The 20916-nt window shown below is 32.9% G+C and overlaps 1 protein-coding gene across 5 annotated transcripts in view; it reads left to right on the forward strand.

Moving 5' to 3' along the window:
• Srbd1 (S1 RNA binding domain 1) overlaps window positions 1-20916 on the forward strand; it is a 250085-nt gene that overhangs the window by 140560 nt on the left and 88609 nt on the right. For all 5 annotated transcript variants that reach the window (XM_048804452.1, XM_048804449.1, XM_048804450.1 and 2 more), the window contains one exon: window positions 16418-16509. In XM_048804452.1, the coding sequence (XP_048660409.1) occupies window positions 16418-16509 (92 nt within the window). The remainder of the gene's footprint in view (window positions 1-16417; window positions 16510-20916) is intronic.

Genomic DNA, 20916 nt, shown 5'->3' on the forward strand with positions numbered 1-20916 from the left:
GTGAATGGATTCATTGATTGCGGTTTGGGGATGGTGGGGTTGGTGCGGGGGGGAAGCCTCCCAATGGCCAAATTGGAAATGAAATAGGTGTTTGAAGTTTTTGATTCCAGAAGTCTGAATTCTAAATCTGGGAAATAGGTTTAAAAAGAAGGAAAATGATTTTTAATTTTTTCTTTGTGTGTATATGTTTCTAGTATGTGAAGTTTTGTTTCTTAACCACTAGGTAAGGTTAGAAATTAATACATTCTAATTTGCTCATGATGATAGTGACTTATTCTAGGAGAAGAAGGTGCATTCTTTTTACCATCAACATAGCTCCCCAAGATTAGGGTAGTAGATGATTTGGAAGAGTAGACTGCTTATGGGGCTGGGGATATAGCTCAGTTGGTAAATATATTTTACCTTAATAATTTTCAAGGCTAAGATGAATTCAAAAGTGGCAGAAACAAGAGTCTAAAGCCTATTTAAATAAGTAAACATAACCTTATACTCTAATCTTCTATTTCCCTATCTTTTTTTGGAGGAAACCTTTTAAAAACCTGTTAAATACACAAGACCCAATGTTCAATCCCCAGCATCACCAAAAAAAAAAAAAAAAGTAGACTGCTTAGTGTTGACTGGTTACATTGTTAGTTCTTTACAAGCCATTATTAGTATCTTATGTATTATAGTGAAAAAAAAAGTTTAATAGATTTGCCAGTCATGTATATGTGTGAGCCAGCATGTTTTCTTTCTCAGCGTTCATCTCTTTTCTCCTCTCTTTTCCTTTCTCCCATTTAAATGTGGGAAAAAAGTTAATGTCTTTCATTATCATTGTGTAAGAATGCATATGATTATAAATAATTTGTTTTGTTTCATGAAGACTTTTAAAAATCTTTTATAATTATTTTTAATAAAATAATTTGTAAAGTACATTTAGCAATCCATTGGTTAAAATTACTCAAACATAAGAAATGCCACTATTTATTTTTAATCAAAGAAAAAAAATTTCCTGAGAATAAAGTCAACATATTATGTCATACACTTGCATCTCTTTTTTAATATAATTTTTAATTTTTTTGGTTTTGTAGATCGACAGAATACTTTTACTTTATTTATTTTTATGTGGTGTTGCTGAGGATCAAACCCAGTGCCTCACACATGCTAGGCAAGCAATCTCTCACTGAACTACAGCCCCAGCCCCATATCTCTTTTGTTTTTTAATTTTCAAATGCATATGATTCAAAGTGCATGAACTAATGCTTTAATAGTACTTTAGAGATTATAATTTTACTTATAATTGTAATTCTTCCAACTTTGTGTTAGAAAACTTGAAATTAACAGGAAAAATTCATTGGATGCATTTGATATAAAATATTTTAAGGACAACATAAGGTTGTTTTGAACTTATTGTGGAATGGAAACTTTATACTTTCATCAAATTTAGGGAAAATAAAACAATCTTAAAAGTTCCTTTAGCAATTGCATGTAGTTACCATTTGAGATGTTTTCAGCACTGACTGAGAAATCAGGAAGTCTGTGGTTTAAATTTTTCAGGATCAGTTTATGTTGTAGATTTTCTTTTCATGGGATGTTAAGTATATATTAAATGACAACTATAACTTTTCCTGTCTTTGGAAATTTCAAGAACATGGCTTTAGCTTTGTTTTAAACTATTTTTATATTAGTTCTAATTTTCAAGAATATGTACTTTTAAAATGTGGTAAGAATTACATATTTGAACAACCTTCTAAATTTATTTAGTATGTTGTTTTAAAAATTATATAAATATCTATTGGCCAGGTTTTAAGAATTTGGGGAAGGAATTCCCCCCCCTTCCAAAAAAAGATAGGGAGATAGAAGATTAGAGTATAAGGTTATGTTTACTCATTTGTTGGCTTTATAGGCTCTTGTTTCTGCCACTTTTGAATTCATCTTAGCCTTGAGAATTATTAAGGTAAAATATATTTGCACAGAAATTAAGCTTTAAAATTGTCAAGAATTTAAAGAAGATATTAGAAGATTTTGGTGGCTTGAAGAGAGAATTTTCTGAATATGGATTATTTTTAGGTTTCAGAAAATGTTCAGTGATTTTAACAAGCATAGTTGTTTGTGCCTTGTCCCTTGGTTTAATCAAGGAGATTGCAACAAAATTCATTAGCCAAGTAATACTTAAAAGCCCTAGTTTATCTTCTTCTTTTTGTGGCCTGGAGAACTGATGACTGTTCGTATGACTCTATAATGACATTGGAGATTATAATATAATTGTATCTGACTTGACCTAGTCCTGCTTATTTTTCACTTGAAATACATTTCAAATTGGATTCCAATGAAAAACTTGTCCATTTCTGGTGTTTGTTTATCATTTGCATGACTTTGAACAATAAACATTCCTCAATATGAGTATCACACTTTGTTTTTTCCCACACTCATTTTTTACTCTAAACCTGAGCCCACATTTTTATTTATGTTAATGAAAAACAAATTCCTCTATGTTAATGTGTAAAACAGAAAAACAACTGGTTTTTGTAAGTCTGGAATCAATTAAGTCACCAAAGCTTATAGGAAAAAGACAGCAGACATGGAAATCATATAAAAATGACTTGTTAACAGAAATGGAAACTTGCAAACTAAATGGCAGACAAGAAATTAAGTTAATTTAGAAATTTTTACTTTATATTTAATTTTATTTAAAAGTTTATTTTCAAGCTGTAGAATATATATATATGAGATTTCTCTTAGTCCTTCTATGACTGTGGTTCTATTCTAATTGGCATTTTTGTCCTATTTGTGCTGTATATTTTAATTGGACTTAGAAGAATATCTGATAATATGAAGATGAGAAATTACAGAGTTGAAAACAGAGTTGAAGAACAATGTTTGCCAGGTGATTAGACATCAACAAGACAACGAAAGCTCCATGGAGTTGTTTCAGGGTAAAAATAGGTACAAGGTATATGGCAAATAAATAAAGTTAGTGGTATGGTCCTGGGGAGTAAAAATGTTGTAGAAGAAAAAAGAAATAACATACTTCATGATTGAGAATTAGGTCATGAATATTTTATATGCTTCTAAAGGTTCTTAAATTTATACTACTTTGTTAAAAGATTACTAACTTGAATCTATGTGGAGCCCTGGTTCTTGTTTGTGCTTCACCTTGTGAGGTATTAGAAGAAATCCGGTAGATTCAAAGTATCAGTCTTTGGCCCAGTGATCCTTTTGTATATTCTAATAGAGTAAAAAACCTAAATAATACTGAATTTCATTTTCCCATGGACATATTGTATCATTAGCCATGTACTGATCATTCAAGTGAATCCTCGTTTGTTTAGTTTCTGATGTACTTGACCAGATAGATTATTTGTATGCTTCTCTAGCATCTCCAGTTTTGAGTAACCTTAACACCATTACCATATCTGAGACTCAGGTTTGAGGGAAAGGCATCATACTAATTGTGTTAGCCTCCAGGAACAAAAATGTTAATTGACTAACTTTAACAAGCTCTTTTAAAAAAACCTCCAAAGTGCTGTCATTATTGGGAAAATCTATGCAGAAAGAAGATTGGGAAGAAAGGTATGGGCAGAGAGACTTATCTGAGTAGAAGGAAGACTGGCCTAACAATCCAGAGAAAAGGTTTTATTTCTTGGGTCTTAGTTTTACCACTTGATTTCAGATTATTTTGGTCTGATTATTTAACTCTTTCTCATTCTCTTATTCCCAAAATAAGAGATTACTTATTTCAGATTTTCTCATTGGGTATAAATACTAAAATGAGTTGGATTGAGTTAGTAGCACTTTTAGAAAGCTATAAGTACAGCCATGTTTCACATAATTACATTTTGGTCAAGGATAAACTGTGTATACAGCAGTGTCCCATAGTATTATGTTACTCAGTGATGCTGTAGTGATAATAGTTATGTAGGTTACAGTCTATGTTGTTCACACATGACAAAATCACCTAATGACACATTTTTCAGAAGGTGTTCCTGTCATTAGAAACACACAACTGCACAACTGTTATGCAGGTGAAGATTCATATTATTTACTTTAGAATAACTGAAAATGACCTCGAGAAAATAATACACTCTCATAGACTAAACAAAGAATTCTGTGGCCATTGCTCACTCTGCATAGAAGGAGCTAGTTTGACCAAATTGTTATACAGACAGGGCATGGACAGGTGCCATTTTACTTCACTATTTTCCTTTTCTCTGAGAGCCTTGAATTGAATGTTTCTCTGAGCAGCAAATCCTTGGCACCACAGCTTTGTTCTCATAGTGGCATCTGGCATTGGACTGATTTAACTGAGTCTGAGGTTTGCTCTTTTCAGAATGTTCTCTTCAGGCAGCTTCTGTGTGGCTGACATAACCACATGCTTCCACTGCTTTTTCTGCCTTCTAGCACCACATGTGAAGCTAAGACATTCTGACACCTGCCATTTGGAACCTTTACTTGCTGAAAAATGTCAAGATTTCAAGACAAGATGAGGACAGATATAACTGATCATCCTTCCCTGTCTCAGGAGTAGGCATAGGTGGTCGTTCATAGATGGATGCATTGCTGAAATGGTACAGTTCGGTTATTTTAGAGTGCCTACACTGGTTTGGGGTATTTCTTTCTTATAAGCTACGGTTTTAGTGATTATTTTCTGGCTTTCACTAGAGAAATGATGAGAGTTGGGAGATGGTTCTCATTTTTATGAAAACCTCACCAGGAAATTGTGGAGCTTTATAGATCTGCTTCTGTTAATGATCATACTGTATTAACGGTGCGCACACTGATGACTCTCAAATCCTAAATCTTTAGGAGTAAGATCTCCTATTTGAGATCCTTGCTGCTTCCTATTCTTTCTTCGTCTTGTGCCATCTATGTGTTCTAAGACAAGAGGGTTGGTTGGTAAATAAAGGACAGAAGTAGTACAGATACGTTTGCTCCTCTTAATAACTGGTATTTAATTGATTGAGGAAGGGAGTTGAAATCTGATTTAAAAAACTATTATTATTATTGTTAGGGTAAGATGTTCAAATGACTCTCATCTCTTCGAATTGCAAAAAACATGAGGAGGTTAGATAAGATACCCTAATAGTTATGTTATTGGAAGGCAGAACATTTTGAGAGATTATGGATCCCATATGAAATTGTATCCACTGGTATCTCTTTTTGAAAAACAACTGTTCAAGTGACTTTAAGTGGCATAGTGGAAAAGGGAGAATGAATATTGGCCAATAGGCTTGTCCTCTGTAGTATAGCTTATAGAGAATAGTACAAATATAAAATCCATCTTTAGCAATTGTAAAGCAGTGGTGATGAATGACATTATCAATAAAATTCATGAAATACAACATAAATATTTGAAAACATTTTGTAGTGCAACCCTTGTAGTTCTTTAGTAACACAGCTTCTTGCTTAGGGTTCTAGTCGACTTGAAATAAAGAAGGATGTTTGTCACACATTTAAATGGTCTTTCTTCATGTTTTAACTGGATCTGTCATTTTTAATAGCTTTTTCCTATAGACTCACAGAACATGTGTCTCAGGTTATAGTTATTGCATTCATATGTGTCATCATCTTAGGGTTTGCTTTTTTGGATATAGGTAATCATCAGTAATAGACAGTGTATTACTTTGAGTTCCACTTTGGAAATGAATAATTTTTTAAAATTGGTACTTATTAATTATACAGAACATACGTATAGTGTAATTTGATCATTTCCATTCCCCAGTACCTCGCTTACTCCCCACCCCTGGGTCCCCTTCCTTTACCCTAATGATCTTTTACTTTCATGATGTTCTTTCTCCCCAACTCCAGGCCCTTGCAGCTTCACATCTAAGAGAAAACAGTCTTCTAAGTCAGGTTTACTGTGCTTAACATGATGCTTTCCAGTTCCATCCATTTCCCTGCAAATGACATAATTTGTATTTTTTTTCATGATTGAATAATACTCTATTGTGAATATATACTATATTTTCTTTGTTCAATCATCTGTCAACTGGCACCTAGACTGATTCCATGCTTACCTGTTGTCATTTGTGCTGCAGGCACTAGAATATGCTAACTTTAATTCTTTTGGGTAAATAACAAGGAATGATATTGCTGGACCATATGATAGTTCTATTTTTAGTTGTTTTGAGGAACTCCATCTGATTTCCATAGTAGTTATACTAATTTACATTTCCACCAACAGCGTAGAGTTCCTTTCTGTATATAGCCTTACCAGATTGTTGTTATTTGTGTTCTTGATGATTATTATTCTGATTGAAGTGAGATATAATCTCAGTGTAGTTTTGATTTATAGTTCTCTGATGGCTAAAGATATTGAAAATTTTTTTCATAGAATTGTTCTTTTTAAAAGTGTCTTTTAATTTCACCTGTCCATTGATTGAATGGGTTATTTTTCAATTTTAAGTGTGATTTTAAGCTTTTTGAGTTCTTTATATATTCTAGATATTAATCCTCTGTTGAAAGAATAGCTGGCAAATATTTTCTTCCTTTCTGTCAGCTGTCTCTTCATGGAAATCTGGATTTTCATAGAACATTCAGTATTGTTTCTACTTGAACCAAACATATTTTCCATTTCTTAAAGCTTATTTTATATATTTGCAAGTTATGATTCTAGACAAGATTTGAACTGTAGCCACCACCTTTGGTTTCTGCAAATTCCTTGCTTCAGTGATACAGAAACTGAGGGTAGGACCCAGAAATATGTATATAAATTTTTTTAATAGCTGTCAGTAGACCTTTATTTTATTTATTTATATATGGTACTGAGAATCAAACCCAGTGCCTCACACATGCCAGGCAACTGCTCTACCATTGAGTCACAACCCCAGCCCAGCAAGCCCTCCAGCTGATTCTTATGCAAGCCAACACTTGAGAACTACTACTCTAAAATCAAGGAAACTTAAATGGAGATGTGGATTTGTTTTGGTAGTTTATATATATATATTCAGACTACCCTCTTTCTGTAAATGCAGGAAAGGTTCGAATTAAGGATTGTTCTAGTATAGTTAAAGGAAATTACAGGGTAATGGAAATAAAAATAAACTGGTCTTTCATGTTCTTGATATGTCCCCCCCTCCCATTCTGAGAAGCTTTATGATTGTGGTGTTTGTGTGCCACATATGTTAGTAAATTCCTGTGTTCTTTTAGGCTAGCTGTTAGTTAATGAACATAGAATAAACAGATTGATTTGCCATAACGATAGTGGAAGTTTAGATTCTTGAAAGGAATTATTTCTCCTAAATATTTACACAGTATAATATAGAAAAGCCAGAAATGTTCAGTGATCCCAAAAAAGTAAAGATTCGAGTACAGATGAAGGAGTAAATGGAATAGCCAGCTGGACCAAGCAAATCATTCTCTCTCTCTCCTTCTTCTCTGTGTACTTTTAAACCACAATTAGAAAAGGAGTAAATCTAGTGTAGTGGTCTTACACACAGCTTGTCTTTTAGGATTCTTTTCAGCATTAGCTGTGTATAGCAAAAAGACATTCTCAAAGTGGAGGATGTTCCAGAATAGGGTTTGGGGCTCCAATCTGAAGGATATTGGTGGGTATTAGATCCAGTTTGTAGATAGGGTCTTCCTTGACTAGAGAGATAATGATTTATACAGAAGCATAAGTTCCCTTGAAAGGAAAGTAGGAGTTGTTGGGGAGAGGGGTAGAACAAAGGTAAGAAAGGCATTAACAAGAGAAGTGGGAACCAAGGCATGAAAACTGATAAATGTGTGTCATTTGTAAATGGAATTAAGATTGTTAACATTGTTAACAGGGGACTGGGCGCAGTGACGCAGACCTGTAATCCCAGAGACAGGAGGATTTTGAGTTTAAAGCCAGCCTCTGCAAAAGCGAGGCACTAAGCAACTCAGTGAGACCCTGTCTCTAAATGTAATACAAAGTGGGAATGGGGATGTGGCTCAGTGGGCAAGTGCCCCAGAGTTCAATTCCTGGTACCAACAGAACAAAACAAAACAAAACAAAAAGATTGTTAACAGGGGGCTGGGGTTGTGGCTCAGTGGTAGAGCGCTTACCTAGTATATGTGAGTGAGGCACTGGATTCAATACTCAGTACCACATAAAAACAAACAAATAAATAAGTAAATAAAATAAAAGTTATTGTGTTCATCTATTTTAAAAAAAAGATTGTTAACAGTACTGTTTAGGAAAGTGTTATATAGTGAAGTACAAACTATTGTTATTTCCCAAACTATTCTTATATATGTAAAAAGAGCTAAGCTATTTGTTGTTGACAAACTGTATATCTGCTTCTCTCTTTTTAGTTGTTAGTTTTCTGTTTCTCTTTTAATTGGGGTTTTCTTTATTGTTCTTTTAAAAAGTTGTTTGAGCCCTTATTAGAAAAATATTAGAATATTATATCCTTTCAGTTGGTCATTTTGATTCTGATTTCTGTCATTGGATAAATAACAAAGGAGTAGAATACTGCATAGTAAGTTTTATTCTAACAAATCTGTGACATAGAGATCTGAAGTCTTCATATTTATTAGCAGACCAACTTCCATAGTTGCATTTAAGTGAAAACCAGCAGTAACAACAATTAAAACAGAATAGAAGGGTTAGAAGAGTGAATGAAGCTGACCTTTCCTTTTGTAAGAAAACTTTATTATTTGCAATAATGTCTATATAGAATTATTACTGAACAAGAATAAATATCTTCATAGAATAGCATTTGAATAAGAATAAACAAATACAGTTAATAGGAATAAATGTAAATTAAATACATAAAAAAATGACATTGTGGGCTGGGGTTGTGGCTCAGTGGCAAAGCGCTTGCCTCGAAAGTAGGAGGCACTGGGTTTGATCCTTAGCACCTCATGAAAATAAATAAGTAAAATAAAGGTAATGTGTCCATCTACAACTAAAAAAATATTTTTTAAAAATTGACACTCTGGAGTCAACTATAAGAAGGATTATACTTTTGAGTATGTTATGGGGGAATGGCAGGTAGTTTTACATATCATGTTTTTTAGGTCAATAAAAAAATTATTGGCCAAATAATATTCTAATTGTAAAGTTAGATCAGCTTCAACCTTTAGAATTTCTAGCCCTCTGAGTTTTTGTATCTTGTTAATGGTGAACCTGGAGCATTTGTAGTATTGCTGCAGACAACAGTTTTTTTCATAGTGTATCACTTCTTAAACGTTTATTCCTGTCTCAGAATCAGTGACATCCTTGCCCTTTGCTTAGTCTAATGCCACTTGTGCATTCATTCAGCCTCTGGTCTTGAGGCTCCCTTTATGGTGACGTATAGTACTTATAACAAGTTCATGTTGGTCATATATATATATATATGAATATATATATATGTATATATATGTATGTATATGAAAAAAGAAAGGATTTTTTCAAAAGGAGAGGAGAAGATATTGAAGGAAAGTAGGAAGGAAATAAAAGAGATGCTTAACTGTAGAAAGTAATGGAGAATGACAAATTTTCTCCTGCCATTCTTTGTCAAAAATTGCTTCTGCCTCAGTAGATGTTCTCTCTCAATCTACAGATTGGGGACAAGCTTTCTGTCTTCTTTGTCCTTTAGTTGTTGATTTTCTTTCCCCTATGATGGATTTGAAGGTACTATTGAATTTGTCATTTCTGTCATTGAATGGCCCACTGACAGCAGTAAAAGTGATTTAAATGTCGTGTTTTGACACATTGTGGCACACTGTAGCAGCTCAACATCATTGTGAACATAAACTTGTGAAGCTAAGTAGGAGAGATGGATTTTCTGGTAAAATACTATTTTTTTCCCTCCCCCTAATAACATAGCAGGATTGGTAGCTAGTTCTTTGAGAAACTCCAAAATCCAAACTAAAGTTCTACTCAGTAGTTGCTAGTTTGGATCTTTCCTTTTTGGCTTATTTTGTGCCTGGAAAGTATTCTTTTCATCCATTGTGGTATGGGGCACTGGAGGAAAATAACTAAAGGAATTCTGCTCTGCTCAAAGACTGCTTTGTGGAAAAGACGATAGATGCCCATCTGGGATTACATGCAGATCCTCTGGTAGGCTTTTCAAATTCTCTAGGCTTATTATGGATACTCCAAGTTATAACTGTATCATTGCTCAAGTTATTCTCTTTGGAAAATGGTTATCTTTTAAAAAATACAGTTAAAGGCTTTTTTAAAAAAATTAAAAACTGGCAATTGAAGAATTGCTTCTAATGTTCCACCAGATGGTGCTAGTGTTACATATCTAACTATAAACTGCTTTGGTGCCATTGAAATAACCCAGATTGTGTATTTTCTTTCTTTTTCCGCTTACCTTACTGTTTTCTTCACATACACTACTTTCCTGGTACACTGTTGCATCACCTCACTTCTTTTATGTTATGGATAATGGTTTTATTGTGCCTTCGTGATCATGAGGGATAACTTGGGAGATGGATTCAGGAAGCCAAGGACTAAGTAAAACATATGGATGTATAATATGTACTTTCTTGAAAATTTTTCATCATATATTTGTTTCTCATGTGACCTGTGTGTAAAATTTGAAAACTTATTGTTGAGTTTTCTGCTTAGCTACTTTTATTTTATCATATCATAAAACATCATTGTTTAAGATCTAGAGATCATTATAAACTGAACTAGATGTTCAGAGGTTATTATTAACAAATGATACATTTACCCAGATTAACATTAAAATTAATTTTAAAAGAAAGTTTGGCAACATTTAAAAAATATTGGCCATTGTCCAGTGCCAGATTTCTTGATTAGTTAATAACCATGCTTAAATTTCAACCTTATTACAAATAAACATTACATGATTATTATAGAAAATAAAAAAAATTGAAATTAAAGTAATAATTTATTTTTAAGTACAATTTATAGTACATAAACTTTTTTCTTTTTGTGAATATATTTATTTTAAAACTATCATAATTTTATAACTAGTTTTTTCTCTTTGTAATATATCTTGAATATTTTATGAAAATATTTTACAATAATAATTCTTAATAACAACATACTTTTCCATTTAATAAACTATATTGATATGCATTTTGATTTTCAGTTTCTTTTGGTCACTGCTCTGCTATGATGAATAGTGCTATTTAATTTTGTGGGGTTTTATTTCTTTTACATAAATTCTTTATAATAGTGCAGAGAGAATGTACACTTTTCTGACTTTTGCTATAATTATCAGATTACCAACCAAGAGTTCTATTTCTATAGTTAATCATCTTTACCAGTATTTGATTTTGTTTGTTTCACTATGTTCTCTTTATCAGCAGATTACCTTAGTTTTTGAAGAGACTGAATATTGTGCATTTGAGATTCCTTGGAGTGGTGATCATCATTAAACATAGGAATTTAAAATAGCTTTGATATTTTCTTAGAACTGTATTCTTTAAGCATTAAATCCTAGAGGCTCTTCTAGGTATGGTGGTTTGATTTTGACCTTTTCTCCTTTTTCTAAAATACTAACAGCTATCCTTTCACACTTAAGAACAGATTTTTAAAAAATTTATTTATTTTTTATTCCAATTTATTATATATGACAGTAGAATGTGTTACAATTCATATTATACATATAGAGCACAATTTTTCATATCTCTGGTTGTGTACATTCAGAACAGATTTTAATATCTGTTTGTTAATATTGTTAAAGTGCTTTCTATTACTTGTTGAAGACTAACTCATTTAATCTCCCTCAATGTGAATGTTTTTATTCTGAAAACTTGCAAGAACAGGTTTTAAATAAGTTATTTTTAAACTTCAGTTAGGGCTGGCATGTAGTTCATTGGTAGAGTGCTTGCCTGGCATGCGCACAGGCCATGGACTCGATCCCCAGCACAGCAAACAAAACAAAACAAAACAAAAACATTGCATTTAATGTAATAGCTATTTAGTGCATATTTTTTTGTAGACAGGGAGAAAAGGAAGGTGCTACATGTTGACGGGGCTTGAGGAATTCTAGTATACTTTTATGAAGTATTGAAAACCTCAACTTGTATTTGTTTAGGAAACATACTAGCAATTTTTTTTTATCTTACTAAGTAATTATATTTTCATTTAAGAAAATTACCTGTAAATTAAATTTTCCTTTTAACAAAAGGAAGCATATAATTTATTTTAAATCAGAAGTAATAACAAAGTTATTTTGATATTTGGGAAACAGAAGGAAGAGGAGATTCATACAGAGACTTTGTGTAACCTTAAGAATGAATTTGAAAACTGTTAGCCCAATAGCTTTAACAACCAAGCAAGCTAGTTTTCTTTTGTGAAAAGAATCTCATCCTCCCATCTCAATTTGGTTAAAAACAAAAACAAAACAGAAAAGATTCTTTTACTATTTGAATGAATTGTCACTCTAAGAGAAGTACTTACAAATCTGATTTTAAAAGCTCTATCAATATAGTCTATCATGGTAGAAGAGACATAAGAAATGTGGAGGTATCAATTCTGAAATTTAAACGTATATATTTGAAAAAAAAACAAATGATATTGGTTAATGATAAGTATTATATAAGTTATACTGTTGAATTTTATTTAAAAAACCAAATATAGCATTTTGACATAGGATTTTGGGAAAATATTTTAAAAGAATTTAAAAGGAATTTTTCCATGTTGTAGATGTTTTACTTGCTTTTTAGATTATGAAGGTAGTTTATTTACTTAGAAAGATCCAAAGAGACCCTAAAATAGTACTTAACCAGATAACATACTTTTAAAATTATCAATTTAATTTTAGAGAATTAGCATATTAACATATGTCTGACTTCGGTGTTAGCTTCTGAAACGTATTTTCATATATTCAAAGCTCTAGAGACCACCTATTTATCTATTTAGGTGTTTGTCTGAACTGGAGCAATTTGAAGGACTTTCAGAGTACTGTAATATTCTTGAAACATTAGTTCAATTACAACTTTGTCAGTTAAAGTCCCTTAAAATAATAAATTCTGCTTAGTCTTTTTTGCTTTTTGGTAAAACATGTAAAATAATCGAATTGCTAAGATTTGGAGCCTAACTTTTTTACACTGGAGAGAAATTTCTTTTTTTAAATTGAAATACTTATTAAATCATTAGATGTATGATTTTTACACAAAGTTCACTTTTACTTTTCTCACTGTGTTAGACATAGTTGTAATAATTTCCCAATAGTTTATTGGAAAACTTCTCATTAAACAGAAGTTACCTTATAAATCTAGTATGCTTTCTCCTGAATGAAAAGGTGGGGAGGGGTGCATTGAAGCTTTTGTTCTTAGCAATTTCTCCTGGAAGAAATCATCACCACTCTCAGTTTGATTTGTTTCAGTTAATTCTTGCCACATATACTTCTTGGGTCCTTATATGTTTTATATTGAAGTAATCAGTGTTGAGGCTTTTCTGTTCATTTAGATTATTTAAGCTTTCTGATCTGTGCTTAGTTCTGAGCTGTTTATTGGTCCCATATTATTCAATAACTAAAGCATATGAAATTTACTACATTTTGTATTGATTTAATATTAATATTAATCTAAAATCTTTGGGTGCAATGTGTCACATCTGTTTTGTATTCTTCTGTTTAAAAGGAGTGGCAGTGTGGTATTTGAAGGAATATTTATTATCTGAGTGTTTTTCTTTGCAACAGTTTCCCTCAGTCCATTGAGAATTATAACTTCAGGAGACAGTGAATCACCAGCAAATTCTCAGGTACCCAACTGCTAAAAGCCACAGTTAGTTAGAATTTTAATTTACCATTTAAGTCCCCTTTGTTTATATACTTGTAACTTTGGAGGATTTAGAAAACATTCTTTTCTCCAAACAATAGGTTGAGCTTGTGCTTCATGGATACTCTATAGTTTTTTTTTAGAAAAGATTTGATTAGATTAATTGTTGATTTTATGTTTGAAATGGCCACTGAATATTCTTATCCTGTGGTGGTGCTTCATAATCTTTTGGGGAGGTCTTGAATTTCTTTAAGTATAATGAGTGAAAGGTGTAAGCCCTCTTCCTGGGGTGAGTTGGAGAATGCATAAGTACAACTATTTTACCACAGTTTTAATTAATCCTGCTTCTCTCTGTCTAGTGTCCAAGGGTTCCAGGTTTAGAAGTACTGAATTGAAAAATCTCTTCTAGTTTGCTAGTTTTACCATCATATTATTATGCCATCATATTATTTACCATCATATTATTATGTAAAGAGTTTTTTTTACTTCAAGCTTTATTTAATATTATATTTTTTTCTTGATCATTATATAGTACAAGGTACACATAATTTAAATCTTATTTTGGTGAAAAAACATAATTTCCTTTTAATTGTAAAGTTGAATTTATGAAATTATTGACATGCTTGACCTTCTATGTGCTTCAGGCTCTATCTTAGATACTTAAAAACAACAACATCAACAAAAAAACACAACAACTCATTTTGTATCAGAGATGAAGACAATGAAAGAAAGATATGAGTTCTTATGAAGACCGTAGCTCTTTAGAAAAGATATTGTATTTGTTGTTTTGCATAAAAATACAGGTTCTCTTGGGCTGGGGATGTGGCTCAAGCATAATGAGCTCGCCTGGCATGTGTGGGGAGCTGGGTTCTATCCTCAGCACCACATAAAATAAAAGATGTTGTGTCCACCGAAAACTGAGAAATAAATATTAAAAAAAATTCTCTCTCTCTTAAAAAAAAATAAAAATAAAAAATACAGATTCTCATTTTAACCCATTTTTGTCCAATTGTCTCAGATGTGGAACACCTGGAAAAACTTAAATTGAGCCACAATTGTATATTTACCTTCTAGATAACTTTGAAATAATATTTGAGTATTTATTTTATGTTCACACAATTGAAAACTTGGGACTTAATGAGTTAATAAAAGATTGTGAAACTATTTAGTAATTACTAGGTTATTCTAGTTAAGAGCTCAAACTTGAGGATCAAGTTAGGGTCTAAATTCAGCTCAATTGCTTACCTTGGGCTTACTGGTCACCTATAAAATAGATCTAATTCATTAAATGAGATAATTTCTGTAAAGTAGTTGGTTTTATATTTTGTACAAAATATGCTCTCAGTTATCTCTTATTGTATGGTGTTAATGAGAAGCAGGGTAATCAGCCATGCTTTCCAATTGCAGTGTTCATTTTTCCTATCACAAAATTTAGGATAGTGGATTGCAAAAAGATAAGTCTTCATGTTCTCAAGAATAATCTTTTAAAGTCTTAGTGGCTTATAGTTGTCAAAATTCAATCAAGGGCTAGGGATATGGCTCAAGCATAATGAGCTCGCCTGGCACACGTGCGGCCCAGGTTCGATCCTCAGCACCACATACAAACAAAGATGTTGTGTCCGCCGAAAACTAAAAAATAAATATTAAAAAAAACTCTCTCTCTCTCTCTCTAAAAAAAAAAAAAAAATCAATCAAAAGTTCTCCAAAGACAAGGGGGTAGTAAACCAACTTTTCCCCTTGTTATTTCCCAGTGTTCACTTATTACATTGGGGTAGTATATTAATAAGTTATCCACTGAACTTGTTTCATGTAATCAAAGTAAATATAGAGGAGCAGAGTAAGGGAGAGATTGTTAAGAATGGATTAAAAATTGAGCACTGACACATATCTGCTTTTGAATCTTGACACCTACATGGTCCTGTGGTATAAAACCATAGGTCTTGTATATAATTTGAATAGATGACATTTCTTTACACATTATGTCATAAAGGAGAACTCTAATTTTAAAATGTTTGATGAACTGTAGAAATGCCAACCATCATGCAAAAGTCAGCTGTAAGAGAGTGTTCCGGTTATGGTTCGTGAAGTTTCTGGAGCCACAGGAGAAAGGAAAAGGATGATTTATGTGATACTTTGATTAAAGAAATTATGAAATGAAATGGTGAAAGGATCAAATCCAATGAAAGGATAATTTCAGTCCCTCCTGAAAAAAAGGGTCTTTTGCTCTTTGTTTTTCATGTTGTGGTTATTATGAATAAATAACCAAATAATAACAATAGTCATAATTATGGCAATTTGTGTGTGGGGGGATATGTCCTCGTATGCACCCATCTACACAGGAATAAATGTCAGCCAGCAATGAATTCTAAACACAGGAGAAACTAAGTATATTCTGAACATTTTGAAATATATTATTAGGGAAAAGTATTCATTGTGTTCATCTATAAACTTTCTCTTGTTATCAGCGAGAGAGAAAATAACGGAATGAATTTATCCTGGATATAACCCCATGTGTTTTCTATGTGGAAGAAAACAAACATTGCTTAATATAACTTTGTATTGATGAAATACTAAATGCTTTGGTATCATTGAGGTATGAAGAGAGCACTTTGCCTGAGTGTGTGTGTATATGTGTGTGTGTGTGTGTGTTTTATGATACAGCGATGTATATATATGTAGATAGATAGGTAGATCTTCTGAGTTTTATTTATTCATTTTCTTTGGCTAGGTAGAAAGTTTGGAAAACAATGTTGCCCCCCCTTTTTTTCTTTTTTCTTTTCAGTATCACCAGTGAAGCAGGAGCATCAATCTACAGTGTTAGCCCTGAAGCTAACAAAGAGATGCCAGGGCTAGATCCTAATTTAAGAAGTGCAGGTAAGAAACTGTGGTCCATCACAAAAACATGTCATTTTGATATTTGGGACTTGCATGTGTGCCAAGCTGAATATTTTCAATACCCAAGAAACTTTAAAAGATATACCACATGCCCAAGAATTGGCATAATAGAAGGAAAGTGGTTGATTTTACTAATAATTGGAATTATGGAAAAGAAGAATAATACTGTCCCATTTTTAAAGAACGTTACATAGTACTCTTAGAGAATAGTAAAAAGTTAACCCAAAAAGTATTTAGAAAATCAAATTCCAAAGAGTTTAATAATAAAAATAACAGAATACTTTTTATTACTATTACAAAATATAATTATAGGCTTCTGGCAATAAGTAATATTTTAACATAAAATTTTTGTAGTACAAATGCATGCATATACAGTCTTTCAGTTTACTGCTAAATATTTGTCAAGTTCTTTGTCTCTCGTAGCTTAATAATAGAGGTTGTCATTTGATAGTGTATTGCCTTAAAAAACCTACTTTTATTTTAGTAATATTTGATTGCTTTAATTTCTGTGATGTGGAATATTTTATTTCAAGAAGTTTGAATACTTTCATACATCAAGTAGAAACAGTTGGTGTCAAGCAAAATATTAGATCTGGTCGGAGCATTTTTCTGTGTAATGGAAGGATATTAGATCACTTTGTTACTGATAGGCCTTTCATTTAATTTTTTCTTTAAAGTATCACTTCAGTTTTCATTGGCTGTTCTTGAAATCTATACCTAGAGATATATTTTTGAGCAGTTTTCCATTAATCTAAAGCTAAAAAGTTCTTTTTCAAACATTCAAAAGGCCTTGTAGTTTCTCTTCAATTGTTTCTTCCATAACACAATTCCTTGTCTAAAATTATCATCTTCTCAAACTCAAATTCCAGTTCAACATCTTGCTTCTTCTGTGAAGCTGTTTGTATCACATGCGCTTAACCTGGTCTTTGATCCTTACCATGTGCTTTTGGTGTTTGCCCTGTAATAACAATAGTGATGATAATGGTAGGAGGAGTAGAAATAGTAATCATAGTGAGAGTTTCTAATTCCAATCTTTCTTAAGTACTTAATATGTATAAAACATTGTGAGAAATAATTTATCAGGATTATTTTATTTTATCCTCACAATTGCCCTATAAGACATTATTATTATTCCTACTTTACAGATGAGAAAACTAAGGCGTAAAGGGCCACATAGCCAGTAAGTGTGTAAGTAATATTTGTGTACCTAATGTTTATAAAAGAAGGTGTTTTCTTTATAAATAATAAAGTCCAGAACTTCCCAAGTTAGCATTGAAAAGATATCTTTTTTCTGGAAGGCAGCAGTCCTCAGTCCTTCCACTGCTCGAGGGACTGCTGTTTCTTCCTAACCCTTGTCCATGTGGCTGCACAACTGTTAAAGAATTATAGGTGGGACCAGATTACAACATTCTATCAAGACTCTATGAAAGAAGACCATAATAAAAAAGGGAATTACTATGTGACTTGAATTAGTTTGTGATTCTCATCCCTTCCTTGAGAATCACAAGATATATCTCAACTTGCTGCTGTGTGGCAATGATGATCTTTAATCCATATCAACTCAAAACATCTACCTGGACCCTTTGAGTCTTTAGAGTCTAGGTCTGAAGGCAAATATTCAAACAAGCTTCAAGTCTCCATTCTTGGCTTCCAAGGGCTTACTTCCTTTTCCTTGTTTGTTTTTTTTTATTTTTTGTAGTGTAGGTCCTTATACATGCTAGGCAAGTGTTCTACCTCTGAGTTCCACCCGCAGCCCCCACTTCCTTTTGAGTCCTGTTTCTCATTGGGAGTCTTCCTCTTTTGTAGTACTTTATGCCAAAAATGACTTTGTACTTTGAGACCTGAGCTACCTATGGGTATGGGATTTACCTTTAAACCTTGCTGTGGTTTGGAAGTTTGTCTGCTGAAGATTCATGTGCTAGAAACTCAGTCCTTAGTGTAGTGATGTTGACATGTGGTGGAATCTTTCTTTCTTTCTTTCTTTCTTTTTTTTAGATGGGGGGTACTGCGAATTGAACCCAGGGAGGAGCTCTTAACTGCTGAGTCACATCTCACCTCTTTTTAAATATTTTATTTAGAGACAGCGTGTTGCTGAGTTGCTTGGGGCCTCACCAAGGTCCTAAAGCAGGCTTTGAACTCTAGATCTTCCTACCTAAGCCTCCCAAGCCTCTGGGATTACAGACGTGTACCACTGAGCCTGGCTCTGGTGACATCTTTAATTGGTGGGGTCTAGTTCAAGGTAATTAGCTCACTAGAGCATCATTCCTGAAATGGATGAATGCTAATCTTGTGCAGTTATTACAAGGCCACCTCACTTGCTTTGCCCCTTCAACATGTGGCTGGTTCCCTTTCTGTTTCTCTTCCATTTTGTGACAGCCAAGAGAGCTCTCACCAGAGGTTGAATAGATGAGGCCACACAATCTTGAAGTTTTAGGCTCCCAAAATACTGTGAGTTAAATAAACCTTTTTATTTAAGACATTATCCAGTATAAGGTATTCTGTTATAGCAACAGAAAATGGGCTAATACAAATTCTTTGTAAGTTTACTTTTATATAATAGAACCTCAGCAGCCATGCAAGTGTTAGACATACGTAAGAGAATGACCTTTGTATTACTACATACATCTCCTTGGTCAATTTATCATCTTATTGAAAATAGAAGTTGTCTTATATATGCTTATCTCTCCCATAATAATATGTACATTGTATAGGAAAGGCCTTCAATCTGAATGGATAAACTAACAGATGATACTAAAATGTTTATTGATTTCTGACTTAAAATGGGAAATGGAGTATACTTTTTATGTCTTCCCTCCCTTCTGAAATCCTATTAAAATGACGGAAACATTCTGTTTAAAGGAATAAGGAATAAGCCCTCTAGGACAAAAAGCATGAGAGAAGAGAAAGCAGCAACAAAAAGTTTTGAAACTAGAAGCCAGATAGATGAGTTATAAGTGACCTAGCCAGCTGGAGAAAGTTGAATTCTAAGGCAGCATTGTAGAAAACAGAAGACTAATGTGATGATATGGCTTATGCAATCCCTCCTGATTCAGGAAAGTGATATGAAGTACCTTTGGAGGTATGCTGGGAAGGCCAAGGGTGGTTCTAAAATAAGAGGATTGGTTGAAAGTCTGTTTCAAAATCAAAGAGACCAGGTTAAGCATAGAATTACAACCTGGCCAGCAACTGCACTTCTAGGTATGTACCCCAAAGAATAGAAAATAGGAACTAAAATGCTTGTAATGCAAATGCTGATAGCACTATTCACAGCAGTCAAAAGCTGGAAACAACTCAAATATCTTATCAGCAGATGAATGTGTTATATTCATACATTAGAATATTATTCAGCCATGAAAAAGAGTAGAGTACTGATACTTGCTGCAACTTGATGAACCTTGAAAATATTAAACCAAGTGGAGAAAGCCAGTTATAATAGACCACATTTGTTTGATTACATTTATATGAAATGTGCAGATTAGGAGAATTTGTAAGATAGGCAGCCAGTTGTGGTTATCAGGCACTATAGAGAAATGGAAATGACTGCTTAAATGGGAACAAGGTTTTCTTTTGGTGTAATCATAGATGTGGTGGTTGCATAACATTGTAAGTGTAGTGAGTTGCACTGACTTGTACACTTTTTAAAATGATTAATTATATATTATATAACTTTCACCTCAGTAAGATAGCAACAGTTAGACCTTTCCTTCCACATAGTTAGGTTACTGTTCTTTTTCTGCCTTTACTGAAGACTAGAGATTTGTTTTCTGGGGTGGTGAAACAGAAAGTCTCTACAGTGGTGGACACAGCTTACATACAGGAGTGGGAATGCCATAAAGAAAGAGTATTTAGAGAGGAACAAACCTTTTATGAAAATTGATAGCTTTGACCAACACAAGAGATAATACCTAAAGAAACCAAGATCAGAGATTCCATAGAGAAATGATCAGAGCACCCTGTAGTGATGCCAGCGGTAACGCTTACCTTTGAAGAAAGTACTTCCAGTCAGCTTGTTCATACCCTGCCCGTTGTGGACAGTCAAGGGTCACCTAACATATAAGGAAAACTTACTTATGACATGTCAAAATACACCAAGCGAAAAAGCTACGGAGGAAATAGAATTGATGTTGGCAGAAGAAAAATAAGGAAATTTTTAACATTCTCAGAGAAATTGAAATATTCCATTCATTTAGAGATACATCCATAAAGTAAAATTCATCCTATCTAAAGGAAGACATTATTCTTTAAATTTTTCCTTTAAAATTCATTACATAAAATGATGAATTCACCATCTATGAATTTTGATTAACTTATATAACCTCTACCAACTCTGTTACAATCAAGATGTATAGTGATTTTTTTAAACCATATTAACATATTTGTTAGCTT

The sequence above is a fragment of the Marmota marmota genome, unplaced genomic scaffold (assembly GCF_001458135.2).
Source record: "Marmota marmota marmota unplaced genomic scaffold, marMar, whole genome shotgun sequence".
NCBI lineage: Eukaryota > Metazoa > Chordata > Mammalia > Rodentia > Sciuridae > Marmota > Marmota marmota.